This window comes from Gracilinanus agilis, chromosome 3, assembly GCF_016433145.1.
Source record: "Gracilinanus agilis isolate LMUSP501 chromosome 3, AgileGrace, whole genome shotgun sequence".
Taxonomy (NCBI): Eukaryota; Metazoa; Chordata; class Mammalia; order Didelphimorphia; family Didelphidae; genus Gracilinanus; species Gracilinanus agilis.
In genome coordinates, this window is record NC_058132.1 from 405,625,732 (window position 1) to 405,648,081 (window position 22,350).

Genomic DNA, 22,350 nt, shown 5'->3' on the forward strand with positions numbered 1-22,350 from the left:
CCATCTATCTATCTATCTATCTATCTATCTATCTATCTATCTATCTATCTATCTATCTAATCTCACCAGGAATGGAACCACCTTCACAGAGTAGGACAGGCAAATTGCCATGATAATTTGTAATAAGACACATTTATTGACCTTTGAGCCCCTTCTTACCCCCACAGAAAAAAGAAAGCATGAAAAGTGTTGTACTGTGATATTTGTCTTCTATTACAACTTGAGCAATATTACAAGAAAGTATGATTATAACCCTTAGCAAACTATTCACTGCTTGGAGGGGAGGAAAGGGGGGGAAGAAAAATCTGAATTTTAAGATGTCAAAAATTGTTTTAAATTGTTTCTACTTGTAACTGAAAGAATAAAAATAGTTTTTTTTAAAAAAGCAATGTACAAATCATAATGAAAATATGTAATGGAGACAGTATTGTTTAGTAGAAAGAAAAGCACTTTTGGCCTGAATTTGAAAGCAATTTTTCTACCTGTTACCTGGGTGACCTTGTACAAGTATTGTCACTTGGACTACATGACCTGTTGAGGTCCTTTCCAGCTCTAAATCTATGATTCTTTAGGAGATTACAGCGCTGGCATTAGGTCAGTGTTTCTGCCAGGATTGGAACAATGGAACAGTTAATATTTCATAATGTAAAATATCTGGAAATTGGATCTTCTATTTTTATTGTTACGGATGGCCAGTAATTCCTACCCCACCCTCCAAGATTCTAGATCACATAAATCAGGTCTAATCTTAGGGACCTTACTAAGAAGGTCATCTTTCTGACCTTTTATATTTTCTCCCAGAATTTTCTTTGAGAAAATACCCAAACATCATGTCTAAACTTCCCATAAACTCTCCCCTCTGTTCCATGTAGGTAAGCATATGTCTGCTTCTTCCACATGTTTCTACACAAACTCAGTCATTGCCTGCCGTTTGTTGGCCTGGAACATCCGTTCTCAAGAACATTCTTCTCAAGCTACATGGGCAAGCACACCTCAGCCCTGTGCTTTTGTCACGAATCATATCAACTATGCTGGGGTGTTTGGAGAAATTCCTTTCCCTATCCCATAGAAAAAGGAAAGTGAAAAATGAAACCACTTTAGTCTAGTTGCCAGCACAGAGTAGGTGCTTAGTTTATTGACTGCCCAACTGAATAAAAGGGCCAAAAGCAGTCTGTTCCGATATATAAGTCAGCAGAGGAGCATGGCTTCTCTGGCCAGAATCTGACTTCCTGAGTCAGTCTTCTTGAGTTAAGGCCCAGTAATTGAAAACCAAGAAACTGTTTATAGCTTTTCAACAAGGTGCCACTGGGTAGGTCCATACTCTCCATAAGGAGGTGCTTTCCTGACCCTGAGGAAATTTTATGCCTGATAAACTCATTAAGTTGATTTGAAGTTTATCAAGTTGAATGAATAGACACATGATCATTATATTGTCCTGAAAATGGAATCTTTGTGGTCCCAACAAATTGAAGTGTACCTTTGGCACATTGGTCCATATCTACATGTCTGGAGAGTAGTTAGCTCATTTCTTATTGCCTTCCCCAATGATGTATACCAGGATTTCTAACAATATCCGTCAGGCAGTTTGAAGGCACCACCAGAAGTCTTTTGTGAGGATCAAAAACTCCCATAGGTGTCAGGTCTGGAATTTACACTCACCCCCAAATTATACAAATTCAACAAAGTCTTATAAAGTTTCTGCAGGTTCATGCCTGCCTTGGTACTCAATGGGGCTGTAACAGCCTCCCAAATATTGGAGGAAATAAAACAAGACAAAACAACTAACAAGGGAAAAGGCCAAAAAAGGTAAAAGAAAAAGAAAAAATGCTGTTTCCTTCTCCAGAAAGGAAAACATTTGGTTGAACTCCAAAGATATACCTATATAGCATAATCTCCATGGATCACTTCTTAGTTGTTGTGGCCCAATACAATAGAAGAGGCAGTCCAAGCCTGCTAAAACTTTTTTTTTTTTTTAAAGAAAACTATCCTGGTTGAATTAGCTTGACTTATCTTTCTTGGACTGAGTAGGGTGGCTTAAAATAAAATCAAATGAACATTAAAATCCTCAAAGATTTTGGGGGTTCCCCAAAAAAGGATTCAACATTGAGGTTAAATGGAAGACAAGGGAATAGCTGAGTGGCTCAGTAGATTGAGAGTCATGCCTAGAGATGGGAAGTCCTGGGTTCAAATTTGGTCTCAGATATTTCCTAGCTGTGTGATCCTGGGCAAGTCACTTAACCCCCATTGCCTAGCTCTTCTGCCTTGGAACCAACACATAGTATTGACTCCAAGATGGAAGGTAAAGGTTTAAAAAAAGTTTTTTTTAATGAAAATCAAGCTTCCTATTCTGGATGAGGTCAGAAGATACTATACATGGCTCAGGACTTCCCCCTGGACAATTGGCTCACTCAGCCTGGTTCCTGTCCTGGTTGTTGACCTTAGGCAGTCATATTTTTTTTTTTTGGTTTATTCTCCATCTGCAGTCTACTTTGGGAAAATCTCCAAATATAGCTTGTCTCTATACATCTATAGACATAGATAAAAGGGGTCCCCTTAGCTCCTCATGTGGAGCCTGTTTGGGGAGGTTCAAATTCCCAGTGTGTATAACAACAGATGTTTTGGGAACAACTCTAGAGACCTTGCAATTTCATCCATGACTATGGTTCACAGATATTTCTGGGAAGGAGAAAGAAGTCAGAGGAGAGAGAGAGAGAACCAGAATTGAAAAGGAAGAAAACATTTCATCTTGAGATGGGGCATGTGGGTTGAGCCATTAACCCCAACATGTTTCCCCAGTGCCTTCATCCAGAGGACCTGGGAAACTCTGACTACAACGATGTGATTTTGAGAACTCTATACAATAGGGTGAGATCACCTTTCACAGATATTATTGGGTCCCATCACCTCTCTGAATTGAGGGGAAGGGGCTGATGTTTTGCCTTCCTTTGGTATTCAAGCAGCAACTCCCTCCTGCTCCTCTCAATCAGAAAACGTTTCAGTATCTGAGTTGATCAGTCTAGAGGGAAAGCCACTGGGGCTAAGGTGTCAGAGAGAACAATCAGATGTCCCCAAGAATTAGCCACTGGGTGGCTGGGTCTGCCCACTACTGCCCACTGTGTTCTGAGCATTCTGAGCCGGGCTAGAGTGAAAGGAGAAAAAGCTACATAACATCCAGAGAGAGTATTTATAATCCAACCCCAATTCACTGCTAGACAGAATACAAATCCAGTGTCTAGAATGAAAAGAGGGATACAGAAGAGGGATTATGCTGCCTGGGCTTTGTCTGGATTCCTCTGCTCCTAGCATTCAACCCTGTTTGCTACAAGCAAGCTACTAAAATCTTATTATACTTACAAGCACCTCAGATAACAATTCAGAGAGAAACCAGTGTTTATTTCAACCCTCCAGAAAAAGGCACAAAATGAAAAACATTCATAGGAGCCCATAAACAGATACAGAAAACACACAAAGTATTTGTAGTAGTTAGTTCGTAAGAGCTCTAACTTCTAATAAGTTTGAAGAGTTATTAATTTATAACCTTTAAGTTTTAATAATTTTTTGGAGAATTTTATTAATTTATTTCTTTGTTGGTTACATTAAAATTCCTAGGCATCTTCCTCCTTCTTTCCCCTTTCTGAATTAGAGAAGACATCATTTGACAAAAAAAAACAAAAAAATGTAGGCTCCTCAGCAGATAGAGAGGCATACCTGGAGATGGGAGGTCCAGAGTTCAAATATGACCTCAGACACTTCCTGGCTATATGATCCTGGGCAAGTCACTTAAACCCAACTGCCTACTTTTTACTACTCTTTCCCCTTGGAACCAATACTTAGTATCAATTCTAAGTCAAAAGGTAAGGGTGTGTGTTTCTCTGTGTGTATATGTGTGTGTATGTATAAAATTATGACTTTCATGTTTCTATTTGTTAGTTCTTTCTCTGGAGGTGAACATTCACAAGTTATCCTTCAAACATTAATTCTGTAGCTACATATAATGTTCTCTTGATTCTACTCATTTTGTTTCCCCTAATTTTATGTAAATCTTTCCTCGTTTTAAAAATATTAACCTTCTCATCATTTTTTATAGTGTAGTAGTATTCCATCATAATCATATGCCACAACTTGTTCATCCCCAGTTGGTGTGCATTCCCTAGATTTCCAATTTTTTTCCACCACAAAGGGAGCTGCTATAAATATTTTAGAACATAGAGGTCCTTTTCCTTTTTCCCTGACCATCCTAGGAAACAGACCCAGCACTGCTGGGTCTAAGGCTATAGACAGTTTTATAACTCTCTGGGCGTAATTCCAGATTGCTCTTCAAAATCATTGGATCAGTTCACAGTTCCATCAGCAGTGTCCCCATTTTTCCACATCCTTTCCAACATTTGTCATGTTGGCCAATCTGATAGGTGTGAGATGATATTTCAAAATTGTTTTGATTTGCATTTCTCTAATCAGTAATGATTTAGAGCATTTTTTTCATATGAGTAATATATGGCTTTGATTTTTTCATCCCAAAATTGTCTCTTCAATGTCTTTTGACCATTTACCAGTTAGGGAATAGTTCATATTCTTATAAATTTGACAAAATCCTTCATATATATATACATATATATATATTTAAAAAACTTACTTATTAAAGATTTAGAGCACCTTTTCATGTGCTTATTGATAGTTTTTATTTCTTTATCTGAAAATTGCTGATTCATGTCCAATTGGGGAATGGTTTGATTTTTTTGCACAATTGATTTAGCTCATAAATTTGAGTAATTAGACCTTCATCAGAGGTTTTTGTTATAAAGATTTTTTCCCAATTTGTTGTTTCCCTTCTAATTTTGGTTGCACTGGTTTCTAAATTAGAGAAATGCAAATTAAAACAACTCTGAGGTACTGCCTCACACCTAGCAGATTGGCTAAAATGACATCAGGGGAAAGTAATGAATGTTGGAGGGGATGTGGCAAAATTAGGACCTTAATGCATTGCTAGAGGTGTTGTGAATTGATCCAACCATTCTGGATGGCAATTTGGAACTATGCCCAAAGAACACTAAAAAACTATCTGCCCCTTGATCCAGCCATACTAGTCCTGGGTTTGTACCTCAAAGAAATCATAAGGGAAAAGACTTGTACAAAAATATTTATAGCTACGCTCTTCATGGTGGCAAAAAACTGGAAAATGAGGGGATGCCCTTCAATTAGAGAATGGCTGAACAAACTGTGGTATCTGCTGGTGATGGAATATTATTGTGCTGAAAGGAATAATGAACTGGAAGAATTCTATGTGTACTGGAACAACCTTCAGGAATTGATGCCGAGTGAAAGGAGCAGATCCAGGAGAACATTGTATACAGAGACGGATACACTGTGGTAAAATCGATTGTAATGGACTTCTGTACTAGCAACAATGCAATGACCCAGGACAATTCTGAGGGAATTATGAGAAAGAACGTTATCCACATCCAGAGGAAGAACTGTGGAAATAGAAACACAGAAGAAAAATAACTGCCTGATCACATGGGTGGATGGTGATATAATTAGGGATGTTGACTCAAAGTGAACACCTTAATGCAAATATCAATGACATGGAAATTGGTCTTGATCAATGCCACGTGTAAAACCCAGTAGAATTGTGTATGGGCTATGGGAGGGGGTGGAAGGAGGGGAGGGATAGGACATGAATCCTATAACTATGGAGAAATGTTATAAATTAATAAATTAAATAAAACAAAAAAAATACTTTACTTTCCATCTTAGAATCTATGTATTGGTTCCAAGGCAAGAGAGTGGTAAGGGCTAGGCAATGGGGGTTAAGTAACTTGCCCAGGGTCACACAGCTGGGAAGTGTTTAAGGTCAGATTTAAACCTAGGATCTCCCATCTCTGGATCTGACTCTTAATCCACCCAGCTGCCCCCTCTTTATGCCTCCTCATATTTTAGATATTATCTGAAAAAACTGTCTATAATATTTTCCCTTCAGTTTTCTACTTTTCTTTTCATCATGGCTACATTAGATTTATTTTTACAAACCCTTTTACATTTAATATAATCAAAATTATTCATTTTATATCTCACAATATTCTTCATTTCTTGCTTATTTTTAAATTCCTCTCATCCACAAATCTAGTAGGTAATACATTCCATGTTCTTCTAATTTGCCTGTAATATTTGCCTGTTTGTCCTCTAGGTCTTATAGCCACTTTGATCTTATTTCGGTAAATGGTGTAAGATATTGGTCTATACATAGTTTCTGTTATTAACTTCTAAGAGTTAACAATTCATAAGAATTCTAAGTTTTAATAACTTTTTTTTAAACCCTTAGCTTCAGTCTTAGAATCAATGCTAAGTGTCAGCCTTAAGGCAGAAAGAGTGTTAAAAGCTAGACAATTGGTAAGTGATTTGCCCAGAGTGACACAGCTAGGAAGTGTCTGTTTGAACCTGGGACTTCTCATTTCCTGCTCCAGGTTCCTGCTCCCTATCCCACTGAGCCACCTCACTGCTCTGAGATGAAATAACGTTTAAGAATTTCCTCTTAGTAGAAGGGAACTGGACTTAGGGCTCTCCACAAGGGAGGACCTTCCCATTCTAATGGATTCTTTACTTCTCCCACTAGAGCCTGCAGTCTTCCCTTTACCCACTATACCAATTTGTGCTGCCAATGGAGCTGAAGACCCAGAAAAGACATTTTTTACCTCCAGAGTCCTTGGTTTACCTCCAGAACATCCAACAGTTCAACATCAAAATCATTATTTCATTATTATTTTCATTTATTAATTTCATTATTTCATTATTAATGAAAATGACACTAACAAAGACGCATTGCCATCTGCTTTGGGGCTGCGCTCTCAGGACCAATGGACATTTCTATATAACATGCAGCTGAAAACTCCTGTGTGTTTCCCCCACTGGAACAAGGGCTGAGAGAATTCAGGGGCTATATTCATTTTCTTTTTGTATCTCCAAGGCTTATCACAACACTTGCACATAGTAAGCACTCAGAAACAACTGGTCCTGGAGTCAGGAAAACTTGGGTTCAAATTTGAATTCTGACATTAGCTGTATGACCCTGGGCAAGTCACTTAAGCCCTGCCTCAGTTTCCTCAACTGGAAAATATATAGCCAGGCACTTTGTACTTGTACCAAATAAGATTATACTACACACTAGGCATTATATAAATGCTTTTTATCTTCCATTTTACAAGTACTTTTTCATCTATCCAAGTACTCATGGTATCACACTGTGGTTTCATTTTCCCCCTCCTGCAAGGTAAGTACATATTGAAGCCACAGAACAAGCAGCAGCCTGACATTCTGATGAATTTTAACCTTTTTTAACCCTCAGAGACCAATTACAAAGGCAGCTAAATAGTCTAGTGGATAGTGGGCTGGACTAAAACTCACTTGGTATGTAACCTGGATAAGTTTAACCACTTTAACCTCTGTCTACCTCAATGTCTTACTAAATAAATAAAATTGTGAATGCTGCCAATAAAATAGGGATAATAATAGCACCTACTTCCCAGGGTTGGTGTGAGCATCAAATGAGATGATATTTGCAAAGTGCTTAGCAAAATTCCTGGCACAAAGATGATGTTTAATAAACGCTTTCTCCCTTTTCCCCTTACCCCCTTTGGCACCCTTAGACTTTCATTGTTATGGGACCATATTGAGAGCTTGCATTATGTCATAAGGGAACTTTTTTTTTTTTTTTTAGAAAGTCCCTAGGTGGCAACCCCCTTTCTCACTGTGTCATGGCCAAATCTTTATGACTCCAATTAGGATTTTCTTGGCAAAGGTATGGAAGTAGCTTGCCATTTCCTTCTCCAGCTCATTTTGTACATGAGGAAACTGAGGCAAAGAGGATTAAGTAACTTGCCCAGGGTTACATAGCTAGTAAGTGTTTAAATTCAGATTTGAACTCAGGAAGATACATTTTCCTAACTTAAAGATGTGGTATTCTAGCCACTGTGCCACCTAGCTGCCCTTCTCTTTTATAGTTACAGAAGAAGGATGGCTTCTTTGACTAGAGTTCCTCCTCTTATCATTGAGTTATCTTGGTTTAGCCCTAACCTCTGATACCCAATCAGAAGCTATACACAGTCTTCTCAAGGTGAAAGTGGGCATTTTTGCACTTGAAGAGAAGAATCTCCATCAAACTGATGGGAGCATGCTCTCCTGATTGATGCCCAATCCTGCTTTCTTTCTCTCTTCCTCTAACCCACGTTAAGAGAAAGGACAAAAAGGTAAAAAGTCAGAAGAGGTAAAAGCATTCAGGTGTTTCATAGGCAAGGACAGCAGGGCAACTCTTCAGACATGAATCCATCCTCTTGAGATCCAGGCAACTTATCATCTTGGGGAGTCCCCTTTTACTGAAAATGAATCAAGAACAGTGTATCTTTTCAACAGTGCATTATTGGGCATGCCCAAACTGTACACAAAAACATGTTTTCATGACTCCAGACAAAGGATCATGCTCCATCAAGTCATCAAGGTGATTGATGAATACATCAAATTGATCAAGGAAATAAATTCTTTCCCTCTATTTAACATGCCTACTGGACTTTTCTTTCCTTTTAGACCTGATCTGTATGCTATTTTGAGATCCTAAGCTTCAATACACTGTTAGCAAGACTGGTCTCTACAAACAAACCATCAGCTAAATCTGAATGGAAGAAAAATTAAGCTCTGTATTCTCACCTTTTCTGGAAGGCATGTCAGCTTTTGGTTTGTATATCTTGACTAGACCTATAGATCCCTGACTTCATTCCTTCAGAAACTTTCCAGTGAGAACTGTGATTTCCAGATCTAGATTTCCAACTGTCTTTACCCAGGGCCTTTTCTATTTCTAATGAGTGTAGGGAAGGACTCTGGGAATTTTCTAATCTAGGTGAAAATGTTCACTTAAAACGTTTTTTTAAAAAAAAATAAGAAATAAGCTGCTTGGGAAACTTCAGGGACCAAAATTAAAGCCTAAGTAATTAAACTGAGAGCTTGCTGGAACAAATTTACATACATTCCTGAAAAGTTATCTTTGCTGACTTACTGTCATTTTTATTCAGTATAAGTGAATACTGTCAATAATTTGTCTCTTTTTCTCTTTTAGAGATATGACTAATCTTTATTTGAGAAAGGTTAAAAATGGGAGTCAGTTTTAAAAAGAAAATGATAATTTTTCAAATTTGAGCAGAGATCCCTTCCTCAGTTATAGTTGATTAGAGAATAAGTAGATATCATGAAAATTATAAAGGAAACAAAATTGAGTTGGAAGAAAGGACTCGCTTGTTCCTAAGATTTGTGGAAGAGACCAAATTTATGGTCTTTCAGGAGAAAATGTGTTAACTAAATTAGGTATGAGCTCATGAACTAAAAAATTATAATAGGGATTAAACCCAAGTTTATCTTGAATTTCATAGTGAAGTTTCTTTGAATTTTTACTAGGAATTAAAAATTGATAACAATAATAACAATAACAGCTAGCACTTATATAGTGTCTTAAGGTTTGCAAAATGCTTCATAAATTTATTTCATTTTATCTTCCTATTAACTCGAGGAGGTAAATGTATTTTGCAGTGGAGGAAACTAAGGTAGACAGAAGGTAAGTGACTTGCCTTGGGTCACAGAGCTAGTAAGTGTCTGAGACTAGATTTGAAATCAGGTCTTCCTGTCCCTAAGTCAGTACTCTAAAATGTTTTAACTAGCCCTTTTCAATTCTGTCTCACAGAGACTATGGGATATAGGAATTCCTTCAAACCTCGTATTAACTTTATCTTCTAGGGCAGTGATGGTGAACCTTTTAGAGTGCCCAAACTGCCACATGTGAGTCCCCGACCTTACCCCAGACAGGGGAGAGATGAAGCGCTCCCATTGGGTTGCTGGACAGAGGAGTGGGTGATATGAGAAATGTCCTCAGGCACATGGAGAGGAAGAGGGCAGCATGGGTGCCATAGGTTTGCCAACATGGCCCAAGGGTTGAGGTACTTTGTGTATATTTAATCCTGGAAGAGAAAGTTTGTTGTTGTTTTTTTATTGCTTTTCTTCTCTCAAAGCAAACTATACTCAAGGAACTCTATTACTAATAGTTGGCTAAGTCATCTCCTTTCTCCTAGTAGCTATTGCTTTTCATTTTTCTTTTTCAATTAAAAGCAGACATATGCTAGTATCTCAGTTCTTTTTATTTTTTCATTGAGAAAGAGTTTCAGTAGCTCATAGGAATAAGTCTAAATAAATGATTTGGTTAAATTCAATTTTTAGCAAATTGAAGGAATTATATACAAATGGCACTTATATAAAGGATTTTATTTTAAAATAATGAAATGGAAAGCAGCCCGAGCACTAGAATCTTTAATATGAGAAAAAGCTTAAAAAATTTAATTAGCCCAGTACACAGAAAGTGCAGAAATTTGTAAGAGACAGAAACAATAATAAAGGAAAACTAAAACTTATAATACAATTAAAATGGAAAAATATTTTGGAAACAAAAGTTTATGGGTAAGAAAATTAGAGTTGAAAAAAGAAACTGCACCATTATAGATAAAGAGAAATGTAGCAACTTGCAATAGAGTTGGTCTAAATTATAAGATATCTGTAAGTTATTATAGATTTAGAAAACTAAATGGAAAGATCAGTGGGGGGAAAAAGAAATGTACAAGAAAGACGTCTACTTGTTAGAAATTGTTTAGAATAAGAGATTGTTTTTGAAAAGGCATTTATCGCTAGGGAATTCACAGAATTTCTAATGAATTTCAAATTTAATTTCAAAGATGCTGGTATTCTGGTGTGGATTTGGAAAAGCAAAATGAATCATGGAACAACCCTAGAATTGGGCAATTTAAGCTCATATTAAACTGGTTCTGACAGATTTGTTTACTATAATCCACGGCATAGTTGATTTGGATTGTGGATAGTAATTAGTTGACAATGACAAAATACATTTGAAGTTGTGCTATTTAAGAGTAAAAACTCTAAAGAGAAACTTTGCAAGAGTAAAAACTTTACATAGGTTATTAGAAGAGCTGCATGAAATAAGTATTGAATAAACTCTTTGATAAGCTTCGATGATGCTCCAACTTCCCATCAGACAGGAAGGAAAGAATAGGACTTGAAATGCTTTTAGGTATTTTGTATAAGTTTTCATAGAAAAGCTTATATCCAGATATATACATTTATAAAATCCATGCTAGTTGTTATGCATAGTAATGTGAAACTTTGAAGTCCAAATCCAATTTTCTAATAACTATGTTCAAAAGACTATAGGTTATATGTATATTGTAATAAGGGGATAAGAGGAGATGGTAATGAGTGGTTCAGCAGGGGCCTAGGATCCAGTAATTAAACTAACTGGAGATTGGAGTTGGTATTATCAGAGGGGAGCAACCTCAGCTCAGCTGCCCAGTGAATCTCCACTGCTAGCTACAGGCTCCTTTAAGATGTTGGGTTGGTGGCTCCTCCCTGCTGAGGTAACTGATGCCCTGTTGGATGAGAGCAGAGCCCAGCAGGAAACCGTGGCCTAACTTCCTGTCAACAATGGAAGCTTAGCTTTCACTTCCGATAACCCCTACTTCCTACTTCTCAATTTCTGTCCTCCCCTTAGTCTCCTTAGCCTTGAAGGTGCTAGAATAATCACAGGATCTCACAGATTAAGGCTAAGGGATTTATTTGAATTGGAAAGGGAAAACTAAGGCAAGAGGGCTTAGGTTTGCTAAGCTGTTGCTAGGGGCAACTGTTAGGTGCTGGCTAAGGACCCAAAGAGTCTTGACAGGCTGAGGGCAACCAGCCCCCAGCCAGAGATACCTAGACTCTGGCTTGGTACTATTTGATCAGCTAGGTACACTGATGATGTTGTTGAGTTGCTCTAGAGATGGCCCTAACCACTAGGCTACACTATCTAAGATCCTACCCACTATGTACCTCCCTTCCACCCTTCCCAACCAGGGGCTCCAGGGGGAAAGGTCAGGGATAGCAAATTGTTTGGGTGAGGTCAAGGGAAAAGGAACCCCAAGGTTGTGTTTTCAGGGCCTTATATAGTCACAGCCCAACTGCCAGTTAGCACCTGGCATCTGGCACATGCCACCCCAGAATTCCATTCTGATAATTGACAGGATTGCCTACGGTAATATTGCAATGCAAGAAACCCTGCATTTCTATTTGCCCATTTGTCACCCTTCGACATTTCCAGGTCCCTAAGTTCCTAAGGAATTTTATACTTACTCTAGGACAAAACTAAACTATTCCCTTACTCCTTTCTAAGCATTGCAAAACAACAAAAGGGGTCTTAGCTCCTATTTTTACTCTATTTCTATCCTAAGCTAAGCTAAGATGGGTTATGGGAAAGATAAAGGAAGGAAAAGGGGATTAAAGTTTTACAAAAATTTTGAACAGAAAGGAAAACAGGATTAAACACAAAACATCAACAGAACAGTCTTAAAGCAAAACATTAGCTAAACAAACTAAGTAATAAACTCTAGCTATGAAATTTTCTAACTTCATGAATTAAAAACAAAAGTAACAACTAAGAAAAATTTCAAGCAAGTTTCTAAAACCTAATTCAATCTTTCTAAGTGTTAGTATGTTATTATGTCAGTACACTTATGCCTATGTTAGGAAGCATTAGTAAGAATAAGTAAACCTAACACTAGTTATAAGCCTTTTGGTTAAACCATAGACTTAAACTATGTACAGTATTTTACAAAGAAAATTCGGACCCTGTTCTAACTTACCCAAAACTAACTATTCTGTGCCTGTGTGTTAGTAGAAATTATTAGTAAGGAAGCTATTACTAAGAGTTAGTAAGCAAGCATTTACATATTTACATTCTTTAAAAAGGAAATGTCAGATGGTTTTGAGTAGAAGGTGTCTAAACCCAAGTAAGAGAAAACTCCAAGCTAAGGCAGACAAATCCTCTCCTAGGTGTAAACTATTATTTACATATGTACATATGATGTCAGAAATATATTATGTGTTGTTAAGTATGACCTAACCATGTGATGAAGTGTCACATACTCCTTCAGGATTCTTCTGCCAATTATGTGTGTATTACAATATACATGCATATAAAATGTATATACAGATATGTACATTCTCCTATAGTCCTCTGAACATGGTAATTAGAAAATTAGGTTTCATTTTTAAAGCTTCATGCTAACTATGATGAGATGGCAATTTGAATTTTTAAATATTTCTATCTATCTATCTATCTATCTATCTATCTATCTATCTATCTATCTATCTATCTATCTGTCTGTCTATCTTTCTATGTATCTATCTATGTATCTATGTATCTGAAATGAACTTGCCTATCAAAACACCTGGAGGTATTTGCATTCTCTTCCTGTTCCTACCTTCCCACCAGAAGGGTAGTTGGTTCTTCATGGCAATTTATGGAATAATTTCTTTGATAAAGAATTTATTCAGTCCTCGAATACCCTTTTCTTTGAGGTGTAGAGTGCCACTTTAAGGATACAAAGATACAATGTAGATCGCAATAATTAGGTATACTCAAAAAGTTGTCAAAACATTCAATAAACTGGAGTGCTTCATTTACATAATGAATTTGTGGATTTATTCCCTGGAAATCTGAACCATAGTGTTTGTCATGTATTCTGTTCTACCTCTAAACTAATCCCAATACCTGCTGTTATTGATGTTAACTGTAAAGATAATTGCATCTTTTTTTATCATAAGCATTAGAACTTGATGTGTGATTTATAATCTCTTGGATCTGTAAATATGATTTGCTTATTATTTATTATCTCAGCTTGATCTTGGTAAAAGTGTTTATGTTGATAAATCAGCACTTCACCATCCAAGGGGAAAATCCCAATGGCTGCCAACTGGGGAGTTTGAAATGGTGCATCCATATTTAAAGTAGTTCCAGGTGGATGCTGATTGTTAGAAAGGTTGGAGACATAGTCCTGTGAAGGTAGTGATAAGATCTGCTTGACCAGTTTCCCCTAATTCTGTTTCTTTCCTTTGAATGGAAGTTTGCCCACTGGCTATTCTACTCCTTGAATAAATCTGGTTATGACTCATTAATCAGTTGTTTCAAAAATATTTCTGACCTTTATCCAAACACAGTTGAGATAGGCTTTTCCCTACATACTTAAAAAAGGATAGTCTGTGACTCCAAAACTAGATAGAAGTTTAATTGTTACAGAAATGTTCCTCCTCCCTCTTTAACAGTAACATCTTCTAATCAATTAAGGACAATAAATTTAGCTTTATTATGTGGACCTGTTTCCCTAGCTTTGGGGGCACTAAAGTGAATTAACTTTCTGGTAAATGTCCTAGGGGTCACTCTGGCCAACTCCACTCTTACTTGATTCATGGGATGACCACATTTGTTTATGGGGTGGAACATTCTCTTCTCACAGACCACACCTTTGTTTGTTTTTCTCCCTACGGTCCAATCTGCTCTTTTGCAGTCCTTCCAAGATCAGTCCCTAGAAACTGAGAAATATACTTTTATACCTTGGGCATTTATGACACATAGTTGTGCTCCAAGCCTTACTCCCATGCTTGCTCATAAGCCCCATCTCTCAACATATGTAAGCAAAATGGGAGTAGGGCAAAGGGAAGAGATGCGGGGAGGAGAGAGGGGGATATCACAGGAATTAAAACATGAAAACAGAAAACATTGACTTGCTTCAAATGTTTCTCTTGTGGTCAAATAGAATTGCTCATCCTGTTTGGAAATCCATGGTGGCTAAGTGGATAGAACACTGGAGCTGGAGTTAGGAAGATCTGAGATACTTGCTGTGTGACCCTGGGTAAATCACTTAACCCTGTTGGCCTCAGTTCCTCATCTATAAAAATGAACTGGAGAAGGAAATGGCAAACCACTCCAGTTTCTTTGCCAAGAAGAACCCAAATGGGATTATAATGTCGGATGAGACTGAAACAACTCACCAAAAATAAAAAACGACAATGTAGGAAAGGTCTCCATGACAATAATTATAAATGAATTGATTAATTTTATCCATATGCCTAAATGCCATTCCTATGCAGATGTATTAATTATTATATATATTCAGGATATGTAGAATTCTTCTTCATGAAAGCTTCTAAATCAGCTACCAGGATTCATTCCTAATTTTGATCAATCTCTAGCAATAATGACATTTTAAAAAATGACACATTTTTACTGGAAGTTAAACATTAATCGGCACTTTTCAAAGGAAGGAAAATCATCTCTAACCTGAGGCAGCCTCTGTAAAGCACAGATCACTAGAAACTACATTTCTAGTTCAAATCTGCAACAAACTTGCTGTGTAACCTTTGTCAAGTCCTTTTCCCTCTATGGGAATTACTCAAGTTTCCTCATGTTTCAAATAAGGAGAACTAGGCAATCTCTAAGGTTCCATCTAGTTCCAATAGTTTAGTTTTTCTCAGTTCTTGTTCTCCCATAGTTCTTACAAATTAAGATAGCTTGTTTGGAAATCTTTAGAAATTATTCCTGACATTAAATGATAGTGACAGGAATGATGATTTGTTAGTGGCAGTGAAGAATGAATTGAGAAATAGCTGGAGGTGATGGACTGGGGAATCTGAAGCAAGGTATTCCCACCAGATTGTATGTAGCATAAATGTGGGATTCTAAAATATGGGATTCTAAAATATGTCTCTGAGGTATATGTATCTAAACTAGTAACATTAAAATAACTCTGAAGGGAAGCAAATAGGAATTTCTGTGTTATTTATTTCTGGACCTCCAAACTTGCCCTGTATAGTTGACTATGAATTTGCCTTCTGACAGGACCAGTAAGGAACATTTCCAGCCTTATATCCTGCATTTGGAATCATGTGCATTTCACAAACCCCTAGCCTTTTTTTTTTTAACTTACCTAATGGTGCAAACTGAAGTTTGGGTTAAAACAGGGTGTTATTTCTTTCTTCATAGCTGTGGACTCCCCTGGGCTTCGTATTGCCTGGACTATCACTTTTGGTTAAGTTATTTTTCAGTTTGTGACTCCATTTTCTTGACAAAAATACTGGAGCGATTTGCCATTTCTTTTTTCAGCTCATTTTACACATGAGGAAATGGAGGCAAACAGGATTAAATGACTTGCCCAGCGTCATACAACTAGAAAGTGTGTGAGACCAGATTTGAACTCAGGAAGATGGGTCTTCTTGACTCCAGATCCAGCACTCTGGGCAGTAGGACACCACCTAGCTGCCCTCTACATGATCATACCTGACTCTAAGGGATGGGAACCAATATTTTCCTAAATATACCAAGACTTCACTATATTGAGGACAGGCTTCCATAATGAAAATAACAGGAGCAAAAAGGCAGACTTTATCTAGCAAGCCACAAAGGGTTATAGATTTAGAACTTATACTTTCAGAGCCACGTATTACTACTGCCTCATTTAATAATTGAGGAACATAAGACCAAGGGAATAAAGTTATTTGTCTAAGATCACACAGGAAGCAAGTGGTAGAGTTGAGAAAATTTTGAAATTTTTGAAAAAATATTTTTAAATCCAGAATCCTTTCAATTGATTCATACTGCCTCTTCTCTTTATGTTTACAACAATTGACTGAAAAATGTGGAGAATACAAGCTCTTCGTATGTTTGTTGATTGTTGTTGTTCAGTCATTTCAGTCTTGTCTGACTCTTCATGGCCCCATTTGGGGTTATCTTGACAAAGATATTAGAGTGGTTTGCCATTTTCTTCTCCAGCTCATTTTACAGAGGAGGAAAATGAGGCAAAGAGAGTTAAATGAATTATTCAGGGTCACACAAGTAGCAAGTGTCTGAGTCCAGACTTGAACTCAGGAAGAGGGAAGGAAGGAAGGAAGGAAGGAAGGAAGGAAGGAAGAAAAGGGAAGGAGGGAAGGAAGGAAGGAAACAAGGAAGGAAGGAAGCAAGGAAAGGAGGAAGGGAAGAAGGAAGGAAGACAAAAGGGAAAGTATTTGGCCTGGCAAAGAAAAATACAGCCTTCAAAGGTTCTCTTCCAGGCATTCATTAAGAATATACAAGATTTCTTGATTTGTGCAACAAGGAGACCTCTCCAACAATATGCTTATTGTAAATTTTTCATTGTGAGCATTTTTACAGTATCTTGGAAATTTTCAAATGTTACAGAATCGGGCTTGATTTATTTTTTTTTGTTAGTTGTCTAGACTTCATATTTGTTGAATTTGAATTCTTTCCCTATAAAATATAAGCATTGGGAACATTTAGCTGCAAAGATACTTACCTGTAACATGATGGGATGGGCATTAATGGAAAGAGTATAGAGAAGACGTAATTTATCCCGATCAGTAAAGTGATCCATGAAGACACTGCCAGCATCTGCCACTTCAGCGTATCTCCGGACAATGCGATCTAAGAGCCTCTGTGAGGGACATCGAAGCATTGGGCTGGGTAGACCCTGGAAATAGAAATGTCTGTATAGGTGATTTTGAAGACTAGTGGCATGTCTATGGCTTGAGATGAGACCACTATAACTGAATTAAGAATATTGCAATTTTACGACCCAACTTTCTTTGAACACATATTATTAATATCTTTTATTTTTCCAGCTACATTTATCATTATTTCTAAGAAAGTTATCATTTACAATAAATAATAAAAAACAAGAAAAAATAAAGTTTCATAAAATTAATAAATACATCAAAAAAGTCTAAGCTTATATGCATTCCTAGTCCTCCACCTCTGCAAAGAAATGGATGGGAGGGATATCTCTTTTTTGGGGTCCAAGCTTTATCATTATAATTTCACAACAGTTACTTTGTATTGTTTTGGTGTTCTGGTTCTTTCCATTTACATTGTTGTATTTATGTTTTTATTATATATATGTACATATATATTGTATGTTTATTATGTAAATTATTTTCCTGGTTCTGTTAATCCCACTTTAGATTCATTCATATAAATCTTTCCATCTTCTTTTTATTCATCATGTTCATTGTTTCTCATGATTCTTTCATGTATCACAATTTGTTTACCCATTCCTAAATCGATGGTGCATATAGTTTGTTTCCAGTGCTTTGCTACCACAAAAAGTACCTGTATAGATATCCTTGTTGTATAAGATCTTAAAGGGCATAAACATATTATTCATTTTCTTTGCATGAGTCCAAATTGTTTTCCTTGAATACTGGATCAATTCATGACTTCACCAACAATGCCTAGTTGTGTGACTATATTTCTACAACCCCTTCAACATTGCTTATTTTCATATTTTTCATCTCTGCCAACTTTCTGAAGGTGAAGTGAATATCAGGCCTTAAAAATTATATTTCTTTGATATTAGTACTTTGGGATATTCTTTCATGGCTGTTAATAGGTCATGATTCTTTTAAGACCTGGTTATTCATATATTTTAGCCACTTATTTATTGAGGACTGGTTTTTGGTCCTATATATTTCTGCAAGCTGTTCATATATTTTGTATATGAGACCCTTGGTCAGGGATATTTGATAAAAATATTTTTCCCCCAACCAACTACTTGCTTTCTTAATCTAGTTGTATTTGTTTCATGAATGTAAAAGCATTTTCATTTTTTATTTTATTTTACTTTATTTTTTACAATTGCCCTTCTCCCTTCATTGAGAATTCACCTATTAGCCAGAGCTGTGAGAAGTAAATGGTCTCCTTTTCCTCTAATTTTTAATGGCAACATCTTTAATATTAATATTTAATATTAGGGCCATATAACCATTTTGAATTTACTATGAAAAATGATATAAGATGTGGTCTAAACATTATTTCTACTAGATTATTTTCTAGTTTTCCTAGCAGTTCTTGCTAGATGAAGAGTTTTTTCCTAGGTAATTTATGATTTTAGGTTTTTGAACACTGTATTATTAAATTAATTTATTTCTAATTCCTGTCTAGCCTGTTCTATTGATCTACTCTTCTGTTTTTCTGGGCCTGTTTGGCAATATTTTCACTGAAACTGGCTCTGAGTATTCTGCAGAGAACTCATTCCTTCTAGCCATGCTCTTCACTTCTGTCATTAACCTACAGTTGGGATGGTACTGGCTGAAGAAAAATAAGAGAGTCATAGGAAATAGGGAAGATTTGAGTTGGGCCCATTGCCTGAAAGATATCTTTGCTGACATGGCCTTGCTGGCATGGTCCTTTTCAATGAGTATGCGTTAGATAGAACCCAGACCCACAATTCTGCTGTTCCAGACCAGAGGTTTATCTTGCCCAGTTTTGCTTGGCCAATGACCTGGTGGTGCTGGTACTCCTGGTCATTCTCTTATATTGAGTTTACTTCCCTAGTCAGCTACTGCCTTACCCTGTTCTACCATCTTGGATTTGATATAACCTTAGCATATCACATTTTTGCTATTGTGTGGAATGCTGTACATGCCATAACAGAGATTGTCTTTGCCATAAACAGACACAGACCCGGGTATAATATCTTGCCCAGGCTGTATTGTCCTTAAGTTGGGTGACCATTGGCTTGCTCAATGGCTTTTCTTTGAGGAGCTGACTGGACACTTCTGGTCCAGAATTGATGACAACTTTCAGTTCCACTTTGCTTATTTGTTCCTAACATACTTCAAGAGTCCCCAAAGACACATTGTTGCAGAAAAGAATATGTTAAGTGGGTCATAAAAACTTCTTTCTATCTCAAGTGTTTTAATTAATACATATATTTGAAACAGTGTTCCATACATCCATCTGTGTTTAAACTCAATTTATCTTTCCTGTTTTTCATGGTCCTTAAAATGAAATTTGTTCATTAAACCCAGGTTCAACAAATGGTTTTGAGGATTAATACTTTATAATATAATATGAAGTCTAATAGTGCTATCCTTCTCTCATTACTACATTTTTCACTATTCCCCATGCTTTTCTAAAACTATTTGTTCCTCCAAATCAATTTTGTTATTATTTTGTCTAGCTCTGTAAAGTGCATATTTTGATAGCTGCATTAATTTAGCACGGAATCTGTATATTTTGGTTATATTGCCAAGGCCACATTATGACTACTGAATATTTCTTTAGCTATTTAAGTTGTTTCTTAATTCTTTAAGGAGTATTATTGTATTATATTTGTATGAGTATTCGATGTGTTTTGGTAGAATGTCTCCCAAATATTTTGTGCATTTTGAATCTTTACTTTCTATTATTGTTCCTTTGTGTGTGTGCCTATGTGTTTTGATGTGTGCATTTGTTGGTGGTGGTGTTCTTGGCAGAGATACTGGAGTAGTTTGCAATTTTCTTCTCCAGTCCACTTTGTGGATGAGGAAACTGAGGAAGGTCCCACTCTAGTAAGTGTCTGAAGCCAGATTTGAACTCAAGATGAGTCTTCTTGACTCCAAGCTCTGTACTTTATCCATTGTGCCACCTACCTGGAATATATGTGTGTATGTAGATATTTGTGTGTATGTATATGTGCATATATATACATACATATGAATATCTAAATGCATGTTTGTTTGCATATATAAACACTATATAAAATTTTTGGTTGATTTTTGTGATTTTATTTTGAAGCCTATAACTTTATTAAAGCTATTAATTCTTCCAACTAGTTTCTTTGCTAATATTTTTTAGGATTTTCTAGATATTTTAATTTGTTTGCTCATCACTATCATAAGTGTAAAACATCTGCAATTTTTAAATCATTAAAATATGCTTTTTTGTGAACTGTTCTTTGAGTAATTAAATTCTTTCTAGTGTCAGCCTTGCATTGTGGTAAGTCTCAAATAAAGGAAGATCTAGGTTTCATTCTTACCTCTAATACATACTATTTCTGTGACGCTGGACAGCTTCCTGAACACATCAGTGCCCTAGGCTATGGTGTCAAACTCAAAAAAGAAACAGATTCCTTGGGCCACATATTGGCACAGGAAACTATAAATTAACATTGCCTATGTTGTATTGTCTTTTATTTATTTTGTTAAATATTGCCCAATTACTTAAAAAAAACCCAAATACCTTTACTTTCTATCTTAATATTACTCCTAAGCCAGAAGAGGATAAGAGCTAGGTATCTGGGGATTAACTGATCTGTCCAGGGTCACACAGATAGGAAGTTTGAGGTCATATTTGAACCCAGGTCCTCCCAACTCCAGGCTCTATCTTACTGTGCTATCCAGCTAGCCCTCCAATTACTTTTTAAGTTTGACATTTCTTCTCTAGGTCACTCCCTGAGAAAATAAATTGCAGAGAAACTACTAAGAGAAAAGGTTTCCTTACCTAGAAAGTTTCCTACACCAATGAAATTACAGGTCCAGTTCCTGTGCCCTATTTTTTGTAGGTGATTTTATATTTCTATTAAAATCCTAGTTTTGTTGACATGTAATTGTGCATAGTAGGTTCTAATAATTATTTTAAAATTTCTTTGGGTTTGTTATATTTTCATCTTCATCTTTTAATGGATTTCTTTCTTTGAATCAGGTTGGCTAAAGTTTTATCATTTTTTAAAAAGTCTTTCAAAGAACCTATTTTTAGTTTTATCATTTCGATAGTCTTTTTGATTTTCTAATCCACTATGTAACTCATCTGTTTTATGAGAAAATTTAACCAATAACATTTAAGGTAGGGGCAGCAAAATGGCTCAGTGGACTGAGAGCCACACCTAGAGATGGGAGGTTTTGGGTTCAAATGTGACCTCAGACACTTCTTATCTGGGTGACCCTGGGCAAATCATTTAATCCCTAATGCCCAGTCCTTCATGCTCTTCTGCCTTGGAACCAATACATGGTATTGATGCTAAGACAGAAGGTAAGAATTAAAAAAATTTTTTTTAAACATTCAAGGTTATAATTATTATATTTGTTTTGTTTTTGAGACAGCTAGGTGGTGCTGTAATACTGGCCCTGGAGTCAGGAAGAACTGCCTTCAAATTCAGCCTTCTATATTTACTGGCTATGTGACCCTGGGCAAGTCATTTAGTCTCTATTTGCCCCTCCCCCCCACTCACAGGGTTGTTGTGAGGATTAAATGAGATCTCAATTATATTTGCAAAACACAACACAGTGCCTGGCACATATTGGGTGCTATATAAATGCTCATTCACTTTTCTTTTTCCTTCATTAAATACTGCTTAAAAATAATTATTTTTTGGTCTATGATTTTATGGATTCAGGGAATTCTCAATGAGAAATGATCCCTGATTTCCCCTATACAGATGGGCATTTGCTCTATAATTTATATTTTTAGAGTTGCCTATAGGCACCAAAGGGTTAAATGACTTGAGTGGCAGAACTTGAACCTTGGTCTTACTGATTCTGGTGGCAGCTTTCCATCCATTACATCATGTTGCCTCTATGTTTTTTTCTGTTATCCTAAATTTCGTCTGTACGTGTAATTTTGCCCTTGCAGTAATGATGGCATTAGAGTGTATTAAACCTTCTGCAAGCTGCATGACAAAATTCATCAGT

The 22,350-nt window shown here is 36.5% G+C and overlaps 1 protein-coding gene across 1 annotated transcript in view; it reads right to left on the reverse strand.

Moving 5' to 3' along the window:
* DIPK2B (divergent protein kinase domain 2B) overlaps positions 1–22,350 on the reverse strand; it is a 61,872-nt gene that overhangs the window by 3,073 nt on the left and 36,449 nt on the right. Inside the window, exon 3 of the mRNA XM_044666847.1 lies at positions 17,199–17,372. Coding sequence (XP_044522782.1) covers positions 17,199–17,372 — 174 coding nt within the window. The remainder of the gene's footprint in view (positions 1–17,198; positions 17,373–22,350) is intronic.